Here is a 23213-nt window from a genome sequence, read left to right as displayed (position 1 = left end):
GTACATTGGAGTGACTGCAGTCTGAGGCTGAATCCTACTGGTATTATTTTTGGGAAAAAAAGTAGATGCAAAGTAGAAATTTCCTTCATCATTCTTTAGGGAAGTGTGTAGTTTCTGCCAAAATTGTACTTGTGCTCAAGTCCCACTTCAGTTTTGCCCAGCAGTTTATTTTACAGAATTTCCAGCCTGAAAATCAGCAAATCATTTTTGAAAATTAATTCACTTCAGAATTTTAGCATTTAGTAGCAGGCTTCTCCCCTTCTTCACCAGTATCAAGAAAACTGCCAGAGGTGACTCTGGAGAAGACACTGTGGAAGTACAGTTTTGCTTTGTTTAAGAAGTCCATGCTATTGTCATTTTTCATCATTGAAATCATATTCTTCTTCAGTTATTGAAGACAGGTAATTATTGAAGACAGGTAAATCACACAAGATTTGTGTGATTTTATTTTTTCCCTTCCTTGATCACTCTCTATTGCAGTGATGCTACAAACAGTGCAACATGCAAATACTGGTGTAATCCACATTCATCAGTGTGTTACAGTACTTATTCAGTCCATTCTATTTTTTTTCCTGAGTGCAGGCTGGATATTTTCTTGCTAAAAACAAGATGAGACAGTAATTATCCCTGCAAACATATAACCTCTGCCTCAGACCTTGTGAAAATGTTGGACATTTTGTAGGAGGGGACACTTCGATCTACTGTGAAATATGAGATTTTTTGTGTAACTGCATTCTGAAAAGATAAACTTTCTGCAATGAAGAACAGGTGCATGGCACTTTGCATTTAATGCAAGCCAATGTAGAGTACTCAGAATTTACAGGGTACATTAAAATAACTAAAACCTAATCCTAAAATAGCTTGGTTTAAAAATTATTGAATGTGACAAAGGTTTTTTTGCTTAATGTCTGAATATGCAAAATAATGACTTAAAAACTGAAATTTGATTCTGTTTTGGCTTCATTGGAGGCTTTGGAGTATTTATTTATCTTTCAAAATAAACAATGTTTTGCAGGTATTAAACAGAAGTCAAAAATGTATAAACCCAGTGAATTACTGCATATGTGGATAAGAATTAAAAAAAAATACACAGCTAAGTCACTCAAGTAGCCTTGTTTTGCTTGGTCAAGTAGCAACATGAGAAAGAATAAATCTTAAAACTACTCTAGAAATACAAATAGTAACAGACTTACAGTTTTGTGAAACCAGGTGGTTTAGATATTTTGATTTCTTCCTACATTAACGTGTTTATTCCTAAGCTGCATTTCTTGCTGAATTTGTAATCCACATTTGGGGCCAATAAGTATGTTTCTCATGCATTTATTCTGAATTTGGTTACTTTTCTGAATAAAATGTATTAAATATGGAAATTAAAATACTTATTTGGCTTGAGAAATTAATGTTAGAAGATGTGATTTTAAAGCTTTTTTTCTTCTTTTTTTTAAAAAAAATTCAGCTTTGGTTTTGCTAAGACTTCACTTTTAATAGAACTCTATATTACTTTTTTCATAGCAAGCAGTAAAGGAGAATATGAGAAGAAGGGAAGCAGAAGAAAAACAGAGACGTGCTAAAATAGCAAAGGAGAAAGCAGAAAAAGAAAAACAAGAGAGACAACAAAAGAAAAAGCGCTTGTTAGAAATGAAAACGGGTAAGTAATATATACAATGCATTTTATCTAGTGTTTTACTGGAAATAAAGCTGCTATTTTTTCATTATCTGAATGTGCTATGAGAAAAGACAGAATAAATGAATGATTTTCTCCAATTAAAGTTCACAGCGAAGAGGTTTATACATTTTGTTTTGTTAATGAGCTTCTCTAATTACCTGTTTTCCTCACGCTATTTTAGAACTTGTAATGTTGCTTGGTACTTCTCTGTTAGAATATATTGAACTTTGTGTGACCAAGTATAAGTTCAGTTATGCTCAGAACCCTTTACTTGAGAACTGACATTTTCTAAATCACAAAGCCATTTTCTTTCTTTTAACTAAGGTTACATATTTTATTTTTTTTTCTTTTATGAGAATAAGCCTTTCCTGAAGTTCTCTGGATTTTAGTTTGAGTGTGTCACTTGTTATTTTGATCGATCCCCATTGAAACACCTTAAAAGAAACCTCAGCCATGCATTTTTAAAGTTATTTATGCTGTGCTGTCTTTTGTACCAAAAGAGATGGCAGATGCTGTGAGTTCTCTGTTACTAAAAGAGATGTCTGATGATCCTCTGTACTGCTATATTTTATCCCAGATGGAGCTTCCAGAATACTTCCAAATGATACGTGACTTACTGTGTAAATTATTGTGAGCTACTCTCATTTTTTTTCTGAGCAGATCTTGTTAAACAGTTGCTCACTCGAACCCTGGTCAGCACCTTTGGCATAAATGATTCTGTCTCTTCTGTGTTTCACTAATAGCCAGAGTAGGTGTGTTTAGTTTCAGAGATTCTTCAAACCAAAAGTCTTTGATTTATTTTCATAAGAACATCCATGTCTTGATGTATGAGACTAAAGCTTTCTCTTAAGACGGGAAATCAGGCTGCTGCCCTCTGAAGACAGAATTTCTAATTCTTTAGAAGTAAATTCAAGACCCAATCAGACAACTACCAGTGACAATCTTTTTAAAGCTCACAGAAGACAGAGGAGGCTGCAGAAGACTAAGAAAGGGTAAAACTGGTATCTGTATTAATGCATGATTGGAAGTGTTTGAAAAGAGGGTTAGATATTCTTCTCTCCCACATGTTGTATGTATGACTGATAGTGCTTTAGATGGAAAATTGCTGGTCTTTAAGTGAAAATTAAAGCTCCTAACAAGTCCTCTTCTTCATAATGTCATGTTCATGCTTTCCAGAATACAGGTGCCAATGTCACGGGCTTCTGAGTTATATACCCACATGTGTACATAGGTGTTGTGGTTTAATCCCACAGGCAGCTAAACACCACACACAGCTGTTTGCTCACCCCATGTCCCCCCACCAGTGGGATGGGGGAGAGAACTGGGGAAAAAAGCAAACCTGCTGGCTTAAGGTAAAGACAGGTTAATGGGACAGAAAGGGAAAATAATAGTAATATTATTAGTAATAATAAAAGAATATATAAAACTAGTGACGCATTATGCCATTGCTCACCCCTTGTCAAATCAGTACACACCCAGCTCCTGAGCAGTGGTTTTCCAGCTAATTTTCCCTTGTTTATATGCTGACCATGACACCATAAGGTATGGAATATCCCTTCGACCAGTTTAGGTCAATGGTCCTGGCTGTGCCACCTCCCAGTTTCTTGTGCATCTCCAGCCTCCTGGCTGAAAAGTCTTTGACTCTGTGATAAATCTTCATAAAGTTTTCTTCTTTTTTTTATGTATATATTTCAGATACAAAAATTTACTTCAGTATTTTGTAGATTCTGAAATGTGTAGTGTTTTATGAATATGCAGTACAGCATCTTTTAGAAAAAACTTAGAATTTTAGGTAGGCTTTATAATATAAATTTCGACCTCTAATAAGACCATAGATTTTTTGTTATCAAATGGAATCATTTGACTTTCTCTCTTGAAAGTATTTTTTGAGATTTGGACCTGAAGCCAATGTCAAATTTAGATCTGTCTAAATTGTAATTTGTTAAAATTAGAAATCTCTACTTTACATCTTAGATAACGACACTTAACATGTCCTCACGATCACTGGTCAAATGGTTCACTGATACAACAGGTTAAGAGCATTAACTTTACATGATAAAAATATCAGCTCTATATTTTTCTTTCGTCTCCAGCCTAACTTGAAAAGTGAGTGGAATTCAGTAAAGATTTTGAATGTCTAAGCAGTGAATGATATTTAGTATTTTGAAATTTATGATAATTAAATCTGTCCCCTAAATACTCTCTGGGCTCCAATGTGGTATTCATCCTGAGCTGCTTTGTCAATAAGATTGCTTTACTTGCGCCTGTGAAGCCAGTTCAAACTATCACATGCTTATCATTCCAAAGGTAAATAGCCAGTGGAAGGGGATCTTTATGTAAATGCCACTTGTCTGCATACTATTAACATTCAGATACATACTTTCTCAAGCTGTTCTGATTCTCAGTAGAAAACACACCAATCAATTATTTTGATCTTATCACGGTGTAAAGAATTCTATAAGTGTGATAACACCAGCTAAATTTATTGTAATATAATTGAGAACTCCATCATTGTGGCATCTTCATTGTGTCTTGCTTTGAACGCTATTTCAGTAACAAGCCACTTTAATCAGTGGTTATTTACAAAGGCTGCCCTTTCTTATGCAAAAGTAGTGAAGTGAAGCCAAAATGGTGTCTTAAACATCTGATTTCCAATCTAGAATATTAGTTGTTTTTCAATTATGTTACTCAATTTCACTTTTATCACAGCTAACGGGTGTTAAATCCATGTTTCAACTCATTTAGACAGTTATGATATTATTTGCAGTCAATTTTGGAGCATTTATTTTTGCAGACGTTTTATATTTTTCATCTGGTTTTGGAAAAAAAAGTCTCACAAACTTGGTAAGAACATCTTAGGTTTTTGTTCTTGAAACATTTACTACTTTATTACTGTCTGCTAAGTTGTGCGATATGAATATTTTCATCAGTTCTGTAGTGTTCTTCAGAACAAAAGGACACCATAGATCCCAGCACTGACAGTTTAAGCAATGAACATAGTAAACATAATTAGGTAATTAAAATTCAGATTCCAACAGATAAAATACTTGCCTTTGAAATAAATTAAAAAGTCTCCAAACCCTCAAAGACCCTATTTTCCCTGCGTAGCTCAAGTTCCTAAGGCCTCCGTTTTATTAATTTCTTCCCACTGGGAGAGGAGAATCAATACTTCTTAATAGTATTGCTTTCCTCTGAGAGGAGTGAAGGACCGCATATGTCGCAGATCATAAAAATCTGCTCATGTTCCATTACAACTGAGATTACATCAGTAGTTTCCAACATGGTGATACTTCGTTGTTTTAAAATGTCTGCTGGGCTACTTTTCTGAAAAAAACACGATTTGGACAAGAGTAGCTTTATTGCTGGATTTTGGGCATTTAGGTGTATGTTTTGTGCAACTAAATTTACTGTGAAGGGGACAAAAAAAATCTGATAATACTATATATGAAGAAATCCTGAGGGTATACTATTAATATCCAACAAGTCTTTTGTGTAAGGGCTCTCCAGGGAGCTCCCCTTCTTGGAATATCAAGTAACCTGTTGCCCACTCAGTACTTACTCATGTTATTCAGTGATCAGTTGACAGTAAGCTCATGACAATCTTGGAGAGTCGATCTAATTTTGCTTTATGCCCATAAAACCCAAAACAAACAAACAAACACAAAACAAAACAAAACCCCAAACAAACAAACAAAAAACCCACAAACCCCAAACAAAAGAACACAAACAACCAAACAAAAAAAATAACCGAAGTCCTACGTGTGAAGAATGAGTTGTGGTAGACATTAATCACAACCAGAAAGGAGATGTCACCTGGTATGTCACTAAGTATGGAGGTTGTTTTTCAGCTGCAATTCTATTGTTTTGACAGTAAAGTATACATCTGGGTAAATTACTAAGAACAGATGTTCCCTCAAGAATAATTGTCACATTTGTACTTGAAAATGATACAGAAACAATGTGTGATACATCTTCAGAAACCACAGAAAAAGACGAGATGCAGCAAAACCTTATCAAGTCTCACACTGTAGGATGTTTAGGGAATTAGATGTTTTTCGTGGAAAAAAAAGTAAAGCTGATCTGAATGTGTATTAATTAAAACCCAACAACTAATAGTTACAAGTCATGTTCTAACAAGATCTCAAAGGTGTTAAATCTTCTGAAGCATGGAGGTGTAGTTCATGCACTTGTTGGCAACCCATGGGCTCAGAATGTTGCAGCTGCTGTTTGTTTGTACTAAGTAGTAACTCCAAAAGAACAAGAGGTTTAGAAGAAACAATTATTTTCCTTTCTGAAAATTTTACTTTGAAGTGGAACCTTTGGAGATAGTAGCTGAAAGGCAGTTGTGAAACTGAGGTTTACACAAAGCCCCTGAAAAAAATAAACCGCAACCATATTTGGGAGAGAGAGAAATAGTCAAAATAAACAGAACTGTTGAAAAAAATGAAGTGTCATTAAAGTAATGTCTGTAGATAAATATTCTCATAAGACTTGTCATTTATGTTGTAGCATTAAAAATCCTAAACAAATGTGAAAAGAATGCTGCAAACTTAAAATGGCATTACCATGAAAAAAAAATTACAATCCCTAGAGCCATCTTTGGGATTAAGAGTGCTAACATTAATGCAGAGAACAGGGTTTGGTTTGAGTAAGCATTTTCTACTCCAAATACTACCTCACATCTCCATGAGGAGGTAGACATCAGAGTGCTCTTTAAACTCTCACTCCTGCTATGTGTAAAGGCTTTTATTCTTTGTGTTTGCTTGGGGTTTTTTTCTGAATCATCAAAAGTTTCTTCTCTCGAGTTGCAGAGGGATAAATACCAAAGCATTGGAGAGTATGCTTATTTTTACTCTCCTTAGTCTAAGGTTGTAAAAGAGCCAAGTACCTCCTCTGTCATTGTTGGAAAGCTCACAGGAGAGAAGGTCATGTCTCTGACTCTTTCTTCAAACCGAGTCTGCTGCTGCTTCTGTTTCTGTGCTGTTCACTGTGACGCTTATCTTCACTCAGCAATACCTCAGTGGTTGTGCAGAAGTACAGTCTTGTTACTGCATACCAAAATATTCTTGCTCTGAAGCTTGCTGACAGAAGTTACTTGATTTCTCTGGCAGCTTCTCTCCATTGAAAGCTATTAAATGCAAATACAAAGTCTTTGAATCACAAACTGCTGGAGACCAAGAGACTATTCTAGAAATGTCATTACATATTTATCCTGTCCTTTTCATAGATGTTGGCTACTAGGGCACAGAGGATGCAGGGCCAGGTGGACCTTTGATCTGATTCTCCCAGCTATTCTTGGGAACTTATAGCCACCCAAACAAAAAGGGTCTCGACCACCCAAAGCTGGCCGGTAGCTTTCCTTTGACTAAGCTCTGCCATATAACCCAGTCAGAACTTTGTCACTCCACAACTGAGAAATCATATAACTTTTAAATTTCCTTCAGCACCTCATCGCTGTAGCATGGCTGTCAGTATGAGTGATCGTTATGTATATTTTTCTGATTTATCAGTTGTTTATAAATTTAAGTGGAAATATTAATGTTTTTTCCTATGCTCAATGAACTCCTTCAGAGGCACATGGTAACCAAGAGACAAAATGTTCATACACACCCACACACATATATTATATGCAGCTGCATATATTCTTACAAGAATCTACGTTCAATTAGGAATGCTGCTAGAGTGGTTCTAATTGCTTTTTAAATGAAATTGTAATTGATATATCTCAAGAATAGATTATTTTTTTTTACCCTCTGTGAAACAATACTAATGGAAATACTAGGTTTTGGTTAATCTGAAAAACAGATTGGTTCCATTATTGTCAGTGTTGGAGTTGGAACTGTGATGTGTAAAGAAAACAGAAAAATCATTCATTAACAGTAAAACTTACTGACTGACTTCTTTGTATACAGCTGACAGTTCTCGCTATCAGCTGTGCTATCAAATCTTAATCTTAGATAGTGATAGGCAAAGTTGATCTCTTTTAGTTACAAGTGATTAAATATAAGTAACTAAATCGTAGCATTCTGCTTAATTTAGTGGTTTATTTTTTCACTAAAAGGCCGAATATTCCTAGTGGATAGAAAAAGGTTTATAAGAAGATCGTGTCTGTAAACTGTCTTTTTAAAAGTATTAACAGGTAAGGCAATATGTAATACATTACTAGAGTATCCTGTACTGTTGAGTCGGTGACAGAGTAAGTGTAAACACAGATAAATAATTTCATTTTCCTGTTAGTTGCTCTTTCAGTGGACTTAGTGAAAAACTAACCTCTTTTTTGTTGTAGCCATGTTTAGAATTTTGATTTGAGATGGGCAACCTGTTCTAGTGTTTGACCACTCTCAAAAGGAAAATCTTATGTTTGAAAGCAATTTCCTGCAATTCAGTTTGTGCTCATTGCTTCCTATCCTGTCTCTGAACACCTCTGAGATGCACGATGTCGCTCTTGGCCATGTTGAACTTCATGATGTTTGCATGGGCTTGCATCTCAAGCCTGTCACAGTCCCTCTGGATGGCATCCTGTCCCTCAGGCATGTCAACTGCACTACTCAGCTTGGTGTCATCCGCAAACTTGCTGAAGGTGCGCTCAGTCCCACTGTCCATACTGCCAACAAAGATGTTACACAGTGCTGGTCCCACTACCGACCCCTGAGGAAGGCCACTCATCACTGGTCTCCATTTTGGACATTGAGCTGTTGGCCACAACTATTTGAGTGTGACCATACAGCCAGTTCCTTATCTACCAGCTGGTTCATCCATCAAATCCATGTCTCTCCAACTTGTCATGTGGGACAGTGTCAAATGTTTTGCACACAACCAGGTAGAAAAATCCAATAGCTTCAGCACTCCAAATTTCTTTTTAAATTGTGTAATAGCTTGAGTGCTGTCATGGAGTTACTTCAAAGATGACATAAAATTAATTAGAGTCTTTGTTAATTCAGATAACTTGTTGAGTAGCCCTCAAGTTTTTCACCCCTTCTGTTACAGCTATGAAATACTAAGATCTGTTTTTAACGTATACATTTGTCTAAATCATGCAATTTTAATTTCAGATGAGGCTTAGTATTAAGAAGACTTTAAGTGCAGACCCACAGTTTAACGAAAAGCTGTATGTAATTGCAATGCCATAAATTGTATCCCTGTGAAACGGACAGTTGAAAACCCTGTAGACAAATCTACAGATTTGTATGTACAGACTGAGGAGTCAATTTCAACAGAGAGTATGCTAAAGAATTCTTGTTTTGCTTTTTCTGAAGCTCCACGGTTTTTCCTTCTTCATTTTGGGAGGGAGGGAGTAGCTGAATAAAGCTTTGATTCTTTTGAAGAGAAAATAGACATATTATTAGAGGTTTTTCCCCTGCTAGAGTGAACTTCTGGACTCCTAGTGTTTGGCGTTATGTTCTAGTTTATATTAGACAGATGCAGGGAAACTGTAAAAATGAAACATTTTTCGTCCAAAGTAGTTTTGTTGTATGACTTTTATTTTAAAACTATGTTGACTAATGATATTTGTGATTGTATCGTGTCTGCACTACTGCTCTTGAAAGTGATATATATAATTTGTTCCTTAATGAGTGCATACAATGTAGCAGTCATTAGTAACTGCAATATCTCTTGCTATCATCATAAGACATATTAAAGTTGTACTGTAAAGCTTATGATAGTTCACTAAAGGAGAAGGGTCTCTAATATTCTTAACATTTTTAAAGACATAATTATGAAATTAGTTTATATCTGACTTGGGACTGAAATGTCAAGGGCAAAACTTATCAGCTATTTTGGCAAATTTACTTCTGCTTTAGATGGTATTTAAAAGACAGTTGTATGAGTTTTAATTAGGTATGATATTAAAAAGTATTTAAATCTCCTATTCTGCAATTGAAGGAAAAAAGATGATTTAGATCATAAAAGGGTGTATTTCTCAAAGGAATTATTGTGGGCTACGTAGCTATCTACAAGCCAACTGGGGTTACTAGTTCTAGGATGTCAAAAGATTGATACGCTTGACTGATTAGGAAGCCAGCTGGGACTGGTGGCAGCCACCTGTAGCAGCTTGTGAAAGCCGATTTAAAGTTCCCATAGGAAGTGTTAATATTGAACAATATTTGCAACTCTTATACCTTCAGTGCAGTAATGTTGTATGCAGGTATCCCACGTCAATTTAAGAGATTTTTTAAATACTGCATGGTGCGCTTTCATTTCCTAAACTTTCCGTCATAGCAACCTGGACAATATTATAGATAGTGTGGATACCAATAGTGAGCTGTGTAATTTTGTAGAAGGCATCACAGTCGCCTGTTGGTGAAGGCGTCAAAAAACAGTTTGGAACATAGCTGGATGTGTAGAAGTTTGAAAAACGTGCTTTCTGTGTGTTTTGGGTATGTAGATTATTAACTATGAATGTTTTTATTTGCAGTGGTTAACTTTTTTCAATACATCTGTGCATACAGAAAAACTACTAGAGGAGTTTCTTAATTCAAGTTTCTCTATACTTTATTCTTCTGTTAACTGTTTTGCATATCAATGGATGCACTAATCTATAATCCATTTTGTGACTACAGTATTTTTCAGATAAGTATGAAAACCAGCACCCATAAATATGTTGCAGCTATACTACAAAAAGTTGTGTTTTTTCAGTATTTCTATTCCATTATTTAAAACATTTTTTTAATTTATTTGAAGGGTTTTTTTTTTTTTAGTACAGCAGATTATACACCATTATTTTTTCTACTGCCAACTGTTAAGTTTTTAAAAAAGCTATGAAATCAATAGTAGTCTGGAATAGGCTTAAAAGGAAAGAGATGACATGCTGAAATAGGATTGAAATTTTTCTTCTCTTATTCTGACTTTCTAAAACAAAGCTTATGAACTGTTTTCCATAAACGTTTATGGTATCATTTTGGAGACTGGGATAGTATTCAGTCTTTTTTGCATTACTAATTATGTGTTACAATCCTTATAGCAACATTCATGTACCTTAATGTAACTAATGGCTTGGCCTCAAAATTTCTTCAGGCATCACTATGTTTTGAAACTCTTTACTGAGTGTTTTCATTCCAAACTTGAGTATTTTAGAGAGTTGTGCGACAATAGATGAAGAAAGGAGAATTGTTTTGTTTTGTTTTTTATTGTTTTGTTTGTTTGTTTAAACCACCCACACCACTACCACCAAATAACCAGGAAGATGAAGGCATTATCTGAGTAATTTTTTGTAAAGTATGTTCCAAAACGTATTAATACCTTTGACAGTCCTTTAGTCACAAATGAACAAACTTCAAAGTAATAAAACACATTAAACCAAATACAAAGCAAGAGAACAATCTTTATTTCACTCTCTGTGTTTATTCTATATCTGCCATGTATTGTACAGAATATAAATGTACTTGAATATTATGAACATTTAGAAAATATTTCCTAATTTTGCATTATTAATTTTTGTATATAGCTCTTTTCTGTAAGGTTGTTGAGTTTACTAGTCTGATAATACAGGGTTCAAGGAAGATATAAGAACTAAGGATTACTATTTGCTGGGTAAAAAACTGTCTGGAAGGCCGGGCCCAAGGAGTTGTGGTGGATGGAGTCAATGGAGTCAAATCCAGTCAGCAGCCAGTCACGAGTGGTGCGCCCCAGAGCTGGGTGATGGGGCCGGTTCTGTTTAATCTCTCTATCAGTGATCTGGATGAAGGGATTGAGTGCACCCTTAGTAAGTTTGCAGATGACACCAAATTGGGTGGGAGAGTTGATCTGCTGGAGGGTAGGATGGCCATACAGAGGGATCTGGACTGGCTGGATCAATGAGCTGAGGCCAATTGTATGATGTTCAACAAGGCCAAGTGCCAGGTCCTGCACTTGAGTCACAACAATCCCAGGCAGCACTACAGGCTTGGGGAAGAGTGGCTGGAGAGATGCCTGGTAGAAAAGGACCTGACAGTATTGGTCGACAGCAGCTGAACACGAACCAGCAGTGTGCCCAGGTGGCCAAGAATGCCAACAGCATCCTGGCTTGTATCAGGAATGGCATGACCAGCAGGACTGGAGAAGTGCTGTACTCAGCACATGGATTTCTATAGAATTTTTGAATATATAAACTCTTGTTATTTTATGAGGAGATTACTACTGTGTGACTTCAAGTTATATTTGAAAGACATTTTTTTCTATTTTGTGGACAAGAGAGCTCAAATTTTGAGATTATAAATTTGTGTTAGTTTTTTTGTTTCGTCTTTTTTTAACAGTCTGCATATCTTTTTTTTTCCCAAAATCTTGTACCTTTTTTTGTTATGCTTTCCTCTTCTGCTTTTAAATGATATCCAGGGTTAGGGAAACTAAATTAGATTCAACTCTTGACTTAGCAGTAGAATAAGGAAAGTAAAAATGTTGTTTCTAGAACTTCATGATTCAGTCCATGCTTATCTGACAGTACTTTGCCAGACCTACCTGTCTGCAACTTTGAGGTTTTTTGTCAGTATTATTTTTGTTGCCCTTGGAAGCATTTGCCTTAGAAAGATGCTAGAATTCTTTAAAGCTTATTGAAAGATAGAATTTCTTTAGAAGAAAACAAACAGAAACAGTGCTGGAAATCATCATTTCCCATAAGAGTTTTCCCCCATATTCAGGTTTAAAGGATTGCCTTGCTTCCTTACTTGTAGCCCAGCACTTTCAGAATTCTTTAAATTAATGATGTCACATCTCATTATACTCATCAGCTAATTTAGATCCTGATTTGAATATTCACTTTTAGTAATAACTGCAGAATCATGTGATGTGTCTGACTGTATCCAAGGTGTGTGTTCATCCAGGGAGTTTTGACCAGTAAAGCATGATGAGATTTCTACCATGTAGTTCCTTATTACTCTGTGCTGATCTTTCGTCATATAGTAAATCCCTGGAGTTGTGTTCTTTTTCCTCCCAGACATAGACACAAGAGGTTAACAAGGTTCAAAAATCCAACAGTTTCTGATGTGTTTATTTGAGGAAATAAAAGTAGGGCGTTTAATGTTTGCATTTAATTATAATCTCACAGAAATTTTCATAATTCTTGCAGGGGATATTATACATATGTGCATAATACGACAAGTAGAATTTTCATTAATTATATCCATTATTTAATATTGGCCAGAGGTTGTTAAATACAAAAGGAAAATGGCTTTTGATAAAAGCTACCTATGGATATCATTATGTGTCCTATCCAGTCCAATATTGTTCAGTCAGCTTCCTGCTGAGAAACGATTTCAACTTTTTATAACAATAACTAAAATGATCTCCTGTCTAATATAGCAAATCATTTAAGGGACAGCTCTTGAAAGCTGACATGAAACTGATTATTTGCCGTTGCAAAAGGGTACTGAAATGAAAATATGACTAAAATGACATTTCACTTGAAACTATGCTTGACTCTCTCATATAGAGCAAGAGGAATGTGAAATGAATGGAAAAAAATTCAGCCTAGTTCAATGTACAGAAAACCAAATCTGTTGTGATTAATTGCAAAAGAGCAATTTGTGAATGTTAAAACTCCGGTCTAAGTTTGAAGTAAATAATCTTAATAATACCATTAATATTTTTGTTGTTTTAATTAATGTTACTGCTATTGTTGTTGTTGTTGTTGTTATTATTATTATTTACAATTCAGTATTGATATGGTAACCTAGAGGGTTCTTTCTCTGTCCTTTACAGAAGGTGAGGAGACTGGGGTGATGGACAGCCTGTTGGAGGCCTTGCAGTCAGGTGCAGCTTTTCGAGACCGAAGGAAAAGGATACCAAGGCCTAAAGGTGAATATTCTGTTTACATTTTATTTTCCAGAGGGAGTTAAAAGCGTTATGGGTCCAGTGCTCTAGAACTGAAATGCTATTTAGTTTAATTATTTTTTGCAATGACAACTTTAAAGGATATTCAGACTGTTTTACTGATGTCGGTAGCACTTTGGAGATTAATTTACTGAATTTAGCATAGCCTGATTATTATGACAAGGCTCTTCAATACAGCCACATGTACTTTAACTGTTTAGGGTTTATAGTTGAATGAGGGAAGTAAAAGACATTATTTCATTGGTGTGTAACAGTCACTTTACTCCTAGAAGTATCTAGGTTCTAAATAATGCACAATGTTGTTACAATACTCCACTGTCAAAGGTGTGTTTTATTTTTGTGTTTTATTTTCATTGTTTTCTCGCTTTTGCAGACATACCACAAAATCTCAGTCCAAACACACAGCGGCCTGTGCTGAAAGCTTGTAACCATGGTAATGAACCATATTCATGAATTGCATGCTCATAGCTTATGTAGTTGATCTGTGCTTTCAAAAGACTACTGTGATTTTTTCAGTTTTCTACCTTTGTAGAACACTGAAACTGTATTGGAACCTGTTTTTTAAGAATCACCTGAATATTACATCTTGAAACTATACTTATTGATTACTTTGCAAAGCTCTTTTTTATTTTCTGGGTTTTTTGTTTGTTTAAAATTTGGTTTTGTTTTTAAATGCAGTACTTTTATAATTGTTAAGAACAATTATGCAAGGATTTTTTAATAGATTAGGGTACTATAATAGAAAGCAGAGATTGCAGAACATTTTAAATGCTACTAAGTGTTTATGATACCAAATCAGAGAACTCTCTGTATTCTTTCTATTTGTCATGATTTTCTCGATACAATAGCTGGAATGGTTCAAGCTATCATTTACCGGTGTAATTCAAAAGCAATGTTATGTCAGCAAAGAAATAGTAAATTTATTGTTACTTCATGGCAAAATATTTATCCAAATTTTGAGCATGAGTCTTTTGCACATGTTTATTCATAAACTCCTGAACTATCTCACTGTAATCAGTAGGACTTGCTCATATGTGAAAAGTTACAATGAGGGCATGGATGCTTGTTATCTCTGTTTGTTAGACAATGTACAGAATATAATTATATTAGTTGTGTTTTAATTAAGCTTGAGGAGTCCAGGGTGACTGTTTTCAGTGGCTCGTAATTAATGGTCTCAGGAAAAAGTTGATATATGTAGTACCTCTGTTAAAGACAACTTTTCATAGAAACTTAAAAACAAATGTCCTTTCTTAGTTTTGTAAGCAAAATGCATTATCCTTTGATATTTAAATGCGCTGTAGAGTGTATAAAGCACATGCCGTCAAATTGACAATATTAATTATACCTCATGCTTAAGTGTTTATTTCTTAAAGGCCCATAGGGAAAAAATGTACAGAATTTGGCATTATTAAATACAAAATTAAATAAAATAGAGCTAGAAGGACAATTTAAAGATAATTAATTCACTTACAGGAATTGACTCAAAGAAGAATCAAGTATATTTGTCAGGTGCTTGTCTAACACACAACATACTGATATTTGAATAATGACTACTGAGCACATCTGAATTCATCCTATAAGTGTTTCTGCTTGTAGGAACAATTATGTTGATTGTTACTTCTTTTCAGCCCATTCTGTCCATATTTGTCTAGCTGTCTGTGGACAGACAGTATGGTTTCCAGTTTTCAAATTAAGTGGATTGGACAAACATTAGAGCCATGTTTTATGTTTCAGGTTAAAAACAAAACACAAAACCAAACAAAAAAAAACCCAAGTTCTTAATTCTGCAAGATCTTGATCTAACCCAGGGACTGATTTGTGTATTGGAGGGGTATAATTCGATACTGAAGTTTGACGTTCAGACATTTGATTTGGAGAGAAGAGTAAACTCTTGGATTTTTATTTTTTTTTCTTAGCAAAGTCAGTTTTTGCATAGAGTGTTTTGAGACAATCTGATTCTAAGATATTTTAAAATGATTTCAGTTTTTCTTTCACCTGTCTTGTTAGCACAGGAAGAGGATAATACCACTCTGAGCTTGCTTTTAAGAAATTCATTGGTATGGTTTTGAGTTGTTGACACTTGTCACAATATCTGTTATGTTATGTTATGTCTTCCTATCTTGAGCCAAGCAGAGCACTAAATATGTTGTAGATATTGGTGACTTCACTTATCAAAGCCTTTTTGGCTTTTTGATAGAGCAACCTATGACTATATATTTCTGAGTTTATCTTTGAGGTGATTTTCTTTTTTAATTTTTGCTGTTCAAAGTCTGTGTAGGTAAGTTGAGAAATTGCTTTTAATAATTTGTTATTGGGAAATCAGTTTGCATACTGTCTAGAATGAGCACTAGACCCTGAATATCAAAGTTTGTTTTTAGATAATAGTGTCACTAAAGCTAACAGTATGGACATTCAGAGCAAGAATTATAATGATAAAGTTTCTTTTAGTTTCTGTATTCAACAATGTATAATGTCAGGGTTTTTTTAATATTATGCAATATATATTTTTTCTTAAACTTTATATCTAATATAGATACACATGAAATAACCTATTCTTTCTATGTATTTGTGTATAACAAGTGTATATAATGTATATAATGGTTTATTACATATACATTGTATAAGCGAGAAGACTCTGATTTCAGCCCACTTCAGAAAAATTGTCATATGTCATTAGACAGAAGTATTGGCTTGTTCTGTCATTGATTTCCTTTTTTTTCCCAACCTCAGATTTCAAATGTGTGCTGAATTTCGTATCATTGCAAAAAAGTTCCTGGCTTACTGTGGGCTTAAAATATGTGGAAACAAATGAAATCCTTGAGCAGCAATACAAGCACTTTCTTTGTTTGCTTTTGTTTTGGCTGTTTAGGTTAACTGGTAACTGGTTTGGTTACTCTTTTTTTTCTACTGAGACAAACAGATTCACTTACAGTAGGTATACTTTATTAATACACAGTTCAGAATCATACCTAGGATGAATTTCTTTGACTTATGCAGTCAGAAAGAATTACAAGCAATGACTTGAAATGTCTGTCCTCTGAATCATTCAAAGTGTAGCAGTCTCTGTTGGGCAGATGCCATAAAGTTCTAGACAATCTCTTCTGTTTCAAAACAAAGCAAAAAACAAGCAAATGAATAAATAACAGCTTGCTCTTTATAATTTTAGATAGTTATCTTAAAAAGTGGAATACAGATCAAACACAAGCATCGATGGGAACTAGAGAGTAGTGGTTCCACGTCTCATAGGAGATGGCACGGGAGAGAAATTCAGCTGGAATCCACACTTCGTCCATGACTGTGATATCAGTGGCAGCAGGAAGAAAATCTCTCTAATCATTGCCATTGTTATACGATGCAGCTCAAGTCACCAAGCTGTCACTTGCTCGTGAAGCTGAGCCAAGCCCTATAAAACAAATGACTAATGAGAAGCAAGCCAATGCTTGCTCTATAATTGAGAACTGAAATTGTTTCCTTTAACTAAATGGACTATTTGAGAAAACAAACAAAAAAAAAAATACATTAAGTAGAACGCTAGCCATTGGTTGGCCATTTTTCTCTTTGTGATCTCTTGAACTCCCTAGAAAGCTCTGGTAGTGTTCAGCTGATATTTCTGATTCAAAGGGAGTAATAGTTCTCATGCTGCATCCCAGGGTATCCTCTCAGGTGTGTTATTTTATTTTCGATCCTACTGCACTACTCTTTTATTGAACAGATTGCCTCTTTCTAACATGGCATGTGATTTTTGCCAAGTTTAAATCTACTCTATTTCTGTGATCGGAATTATCAATTGTATTTTTTTCAGCTTATGACAAGGCCCATCAAGTCAGGTAATTTCTTACTGAGGAAAAGCCGCACTGCATAACTAATGGAAATAATATACATTTGGAACTGCTAGATCTTGGAAATATCCTAGCACTATAAGAATACAAATCATATTCACTAGATTTTTGTTGATGTAGAGATTTGCTTTGTTTCTATTCATTGTGCTTTGTATTTTTAAATTAATGACTGAATTACATGTGTGTTCACAACTACCTGTTAAGGTTACATTTTGCTTTAACTGGAAAGAGCCATAAACTGCAGTGATATTGTGGTATGTGCTGTTTTTATAATTCCCATTCAGAGCACTGTTTGACACAAGTAGTGTATTAGTATAGTTTTAGTGTTATACTTTGGTAAGATTTTGATTCAGTAGCATCTAACAGGGGAGCTTTTTTGTTTTATTTAGAGCAGAAAAAAGCACTTTATTTTCCATGATCAGGATTTTGCACATTAGAAGATCATTTCAAGCAGCTAATAGCTATGGCTGATATGAGTTTATCAGTTATTTACAACAATAGTCAAGGCATATTTGCAGCCTGCACATTTATTTCAAGCTAGTTAAGTTCAAATACACATATCAGCATATCCAAGGCAGCACAGAGCCCACTGCAGCACAGAAAGCTGCATTATTCACTAAGTTTTAGGTCAGGCTTTGCAGCCTGCATCAAGTTCTCTGCTGCTATGGCTACGTATTTATTTGCAGTAACATTAGCCAAGGTAATGTTGTCTGAAATGCATGAATATAAATCTGAAATGCAGCTTTGATTGCATGTATGTATACCTCAAATGCAGCAGAAAGTATTGTTCTTTAAAGCAGATTGTATTCGAAATGTTGTGAGTAAAGAAAAGCTATAATAAAATAGAAATTAAAAAAAAATACAGGTTGCTTTTTGTGACTACAAAGGTTGAAAGAAATCTTTCTGTTGCAATCAGTAACTGAGTTGTGGACTATACTTCCAAAGGTAACAATAAGGTCTTGTTTCTATATGTAAATCAAACTTCCATGGTAAGAGATAGTCATAATTACTATAGCTGTTTGTTCAGTAAGTCTATAAACAATAGAATAATTTTCATGTCACATTTAGTCTGAAGCATTTTAAACACTACTGTTAAATAAAATTCTTGTCAATCAATGTCATTCTGGTCCCAATTAAGCAGAAGAAAACCCTTTTTTCACATTTGTTGGGTTTTTTTAATCTCTTATTCATAATAGAACTGTCATCCAAGGTTCAAATTTAGTGTCACTGCTACCTTATTTTTGACAATGAGCTCAGGCTCATCTGAATTCTTAAAACCGGCAGTGCAACCACTTAGAGGTCACTATTTTATTTCATCATTGCTGTATGTGACAGCAAATGATGATTGACATTTCAGCCTAATTTTTCCTTCCTTTCTTCTTAAGTCTGTGTATATTGCTGTCATTTCCACAACTGTATGTAGTAAACATTAGGAAGTACCTAACACTAGACAAACAATGAAACGTGTGGGGATAACTTTTTACCCAGTACCTGTTAGTAGTGAAAATGCGTTCCTGAGCACTACCACTTCTTCATGGTAGATACTGTTTTGAAGGCATTATGCATGTTCACCTGTTCTTCTCTTTGTATGTGACCTGAAACATTAGTATTTGTCCCTCTGAGGGAGAAAATTCTTGTAAGGCTTTGTGAAGTTTTACTCAATAGACAAGTTTCCTCAGCGGAAGACTTAGAATATCTGTAGGGACTGTTAAGAAATAAAAACTTCTAATAGGATTTCTATTAAAAAACAAACCAAAACAACGTAGTTCTCAATTGTTCCTATTTTAAGACCAAAGCATCACTTCAATATTGACTTCACAGGTCAAGAAAAATTGCTGCTTATTCTAGCAGAAATAATTCCCCTGAAACCATCTGCACTGTTTATAATAGTTTTTTTTTTTCCTAGAGCAGAAGCAGAGTTCAAAGAAACTGTGACCATAATGGTCAATTTTGCATGTGAGGAAAAAAAATATCCAGACAAGGGAAGTGAATTTACTCATTTTTATTTGTTTGTTTAGAACTATTTCTGCATTGCCACAGTTGCATAAACATACATCTCTCATAGAGCTGGCCATGAGGAATTTACATTCCAAAGTATCTAGGAATAAGATTAATTTTGATGTGTTTGTTTTAGAATCTTTTCTAGTAATGTCCCTCTCATAATTTAATGTTGGAGTGGAGAAAGCATTCAAGCCAGAAGGGATGACAGACAGCAAAAAGAGTTTGGTATGACAAATGATAAAGTTTGATTTTTTTACTTATTTTTTTTCAGAGCCTTTCCAACAAAGTTAACGAAATCAACCTCTGTAATAAAGTCTGAGATAAAGAGAGGTATATGAAACACTAATTATTTTTAAGCAACAGATGCTGCAAAGTGGATGCAAACTCTGTTAAGAATGGAAAAAGATAATTCAAATTAAAAATAATTGCACAGTGCTACTGTGAAAGTATTGGTATAGAAAGAATAAAAATGTCGTTAACTTGCCCTCAGTATAAGGCAAACACACAGTGCCAACTTTAGCACTGCCTGTATTTAGAAAATTATATGAGGAATTTGAATCCTACCAAAAAATGTATATTTTATTACTCCTCTTATAAAGTCTTGTGAGATTTCCCTTATCACCTCTCATGAGTAGGGTGATATACATATCCTACCATTCTATGTCTTATCATAAAGAATTATATGCGAACATAATATAGATAAGAAAGAGAACCAAAACTTTTTAGGAGTGAAATTTCTGGTGCCACCCTGAGACAAGTTGTAGCTAACAGTGGGGCTTAATCTCCAGACATTTGACAAGTTCATTCCTAAAGTGAGACCCTTTGAATGTGTCAAATTGGGCACTCATAAGAGCTAATTGCTTTTGTAAATACCTTTCCAGTGTTTATTGGTAGTAGTTGAATAAAACTGCTGCTCTGATAAGAGGCAAGGTAAGAATTCTGGCGAAGAGGTGACATTTGAAAGCAGTGACACTGTATATTCTGTAATTGCACATACAGTAAATGTCAGCTTCATAATCATCTAGCTAGGTAACCAGATTTCTGAAAGCTATGGTAGGCAAGTTATATATTCAAAGCAGTCTTCTGAATATGGATCAGTGGACAATCTTAAATCTGTGAAGGGAGCTGTAAATTACCAACATTTTACCCATATTTGTCTTTTCATTGTTTAGTCATGCAGAACTTCACATTTGAAGACAATTACTGACTTGGTCTGTATAGCAAAGAGGTTCTGTTGTGTCTCAGAGTACTTTTTAAGTCTTTTCCATATTTGTTAAACAAGATTTTACATATAAATTTACCAGATTCCTTCACTTTTGTTTTCTGAATGCTAAGAACTAGTAGCGTCTAAACTCCTGCCTCTTTCTTCAAAGAGTTTAAGAACTCTGATCCATATAGAATAAATGATGTATCTATCAGCTGAATGAGAGCCATAATCTTTTTTATATTGTTTATCTACATATAAATATTTATATATATATATATATATTTCAGGAATTATTGTTTGTTCTTAAAAAAAAAAAAGGTGAAATATTGGGTAGGGAAATTTCATCAGTGAGACATTAGAAATGAGTTTTTTGTGGTTAAAAGATTCCATTAGGGACAAAATCTGAGATGAAAACAGTCTATCAACCCTCACCTGAGCCTGTTTTGTGACTCAGTTGATGTCAGCTTAATGCAACATGGTTTTGTTTGTTATTCAAAAGATGTAGAGAAAACACAAAACATTACTCCTGAAATTCTTTAACTACACTTCTTAATCCATCTTTCTTTGCTATATAAGTGAGTTTGTTTCCTTAATGTTCTAGGATGTTTTTTCCTCTTTTGGGAGAATTTAGTGTCCTTTTTTTTCATAAGTGGTTGTGGCAAAAATGTAGAGTGTAAAAACAAACAAACAAAACAAAACAAAAACCAAACAAAAACAAACAAAAAACCCACCTGCAGTTATGTTTCTACCTGATTTTTTTCATTATAAGCCAATGGTCTGCAAAGGTCTAAATAAAGTACATTAGACAGATGCAGGAAAAGCAAGAGTATCCTGCAGCTTCTTCCCTTTGTTGGGGTAGGAAAACTTGGAATCTTTACTTTTAATATTTGGAACACTCTAAAGGGAAATTTGCATTAAATTTGAACTAGAACTCATGGTTGTGTCTGTGAGTTGCTCAATAAATGCACTATCATCTTTCTTTCATTTCAAAAATAGATGAGTCCTGTGTATTTCAATCATACATGCCTCAGGAAACATCTACATCAATCACCCAGCAAAATAATCAGAAGCCTCAAGAGACTTTTTCTTGGTGGCTCAGACTTACAGATTGCGAGTGGTAAAGGAAGGAAATACAGGGGGCAAATACAGCTTTCCCATGAATGACAGAAGGAAAGGTGCTTGACAGGCTTACACTGAATAATCTGAAGTAGTGTGACTGTTGAAGTTGGACTGTGATTCCTCTTCTCTTGTGTTGAGGTAGCTTACAAATCCCAGATGAGAAGCCATGGTTTAAGTGATTCAGGAAAGAATATTTGGATTTTGTAGGATAAAGGGCTGTTCAAAAATCTGTTCACTTCCAGCATACTCTGTAAATAGTTCGACCCTTGCTCTTGGTATGGTAATGTTTTTTGAGTTGAAAACAAATAACAACTTTTTAAAGCAAGATAATTTTAACCAAACAGAAAAATTACTTGAAGTTCATGTGATTTCCTAGCAGATTTTACTTCCTCAATATTTGAAAAAAGCAGTGTTTGCTAACATATACTTTTTGTTTCTTCAAAAGACTACAACAATACCTTGTTAGTAGGCATGGTCTTTCTGTTACAATATTTTGTCATGGTATGTTGAAAATAAGACTTTTCAGGGGAAATAGTTTTCCTCATGCTTTATTGTCTCATGATATTTCTTTAACTCCATATAGAAGAAATAAAGAAAAACTGTTATCTGACCCTACAAGTTTGCCCATATTTGCCTTAGGTTTTCAAAAGTCTAGAACCTGAGGTTTAGAAAACTAAGACTGAATTTATTCTGCATTGTATTAAAACTTGTAGTCATTGATTTTTCTTTCTCATGGTCGCATAGCAGAGTGATAAAATGAGAAATTGAAAAGATAACATCGAAAATACTTAGTGTCATAAACAGGGAAATGGAATGAAATCTCAGCAGATATTCAGCATGGGCGAATATTTATTCCTCAGGTTTTTCTTTTTATCTGTTTTCATAGGCTTTAAGCCAGTTTCTTTGCAGAGATGAGTGTGCATGTTACATTACAGTACAGTACACATACTGATACTTGAATGAGCTCTGTACAGACTACATTGCCTACTTGAGGCAGGAGAGATTTTAGGACAGGAACAAATTTGGGTATCACAACCCAGTTTTGGGGTTTCAAAACAAATTTGATTGTCTGTGTATGGCACCCAATGAATCAATGCAGAGGCAGTTTCAGGAGCTATGTCCAAGAAATTTGGAAGCTTTAAAAGTAGAATGCGCTGCCATAATGAACAAACTTTTTTAGGGTTTGATGGGGATTTTTTGTATTTCTAAGATCTGAATTAGCTACTTTGATAGGGTATATATTTTTGTATCTACAGTCACTTGTCACTTGGCTTCTTTGTCTCCATTAGGGAACCTATACCAGCTGGAAACACAATATTTTCTGATAATAGCTTATATTTTTTTATTTTTTTTTAATAATTTCTTCATAAACAGAAAGAGGAAAAACATTTTAAATAATTTGAAAACAGGGTATGCCTTGATATTTAAAACATGGTATTAATTTATACTTCACCAAAAAATAAGTTGTAATAGTTGGAAATGGAGAAGATCGTTTCATGAAACTGAGTGAAATCACCACTGCTTTGGTATGAATATCTTGGATAAAAGAGATTAACAGAACCAGAGAGAACCTATT

General features: G+C 34.6%; 1 protein-coding gene across 1 annotated transcript in view; it reads left to right on the top strand.

Annotated features, from left to right (window-relative positions):
- Positions 1-23213, top strand: part of DIAPH3 (diaphanous related formin 3) — a 221911-nt gene that overhangs the window by 152556 nt on the left and 46142 nt on the right. Inside the window, exons 25-27 of the mRNA XM_065055221.1 lie at positions 1513-1648; positions 13340-13435; positions 13845-13904. Coding sequence (XP_064911293.1) covers positions 1513-1648; positions 13340-13435; positions 13845-13904 — 292 coding nt within the window. The remainder of the gene's footprint in view (positions 1-1512; positions 1649-13339; positions 13436-13844; positions 13905-23213) is intronic.

Source organism: Columba livia, chromosome 1, assembly GCF_036013475.1.
Source record: "Columba livia isolate bColLiv1 breed racing homer chromosome 1, bColLiv1.pat.W.v2, whole genome shotgun sequence".
Lineage (NCBI taxonomy): Eukaryota > Metazoa > Chordata > Aves > Columbiformes > Columbidae > Columba > Columba livia.
The sequence above is the reverse complement of the archived record's forward strand: the minus strand, read 5'-3'. Positions and strand labels throughout refer to the sequence as shown.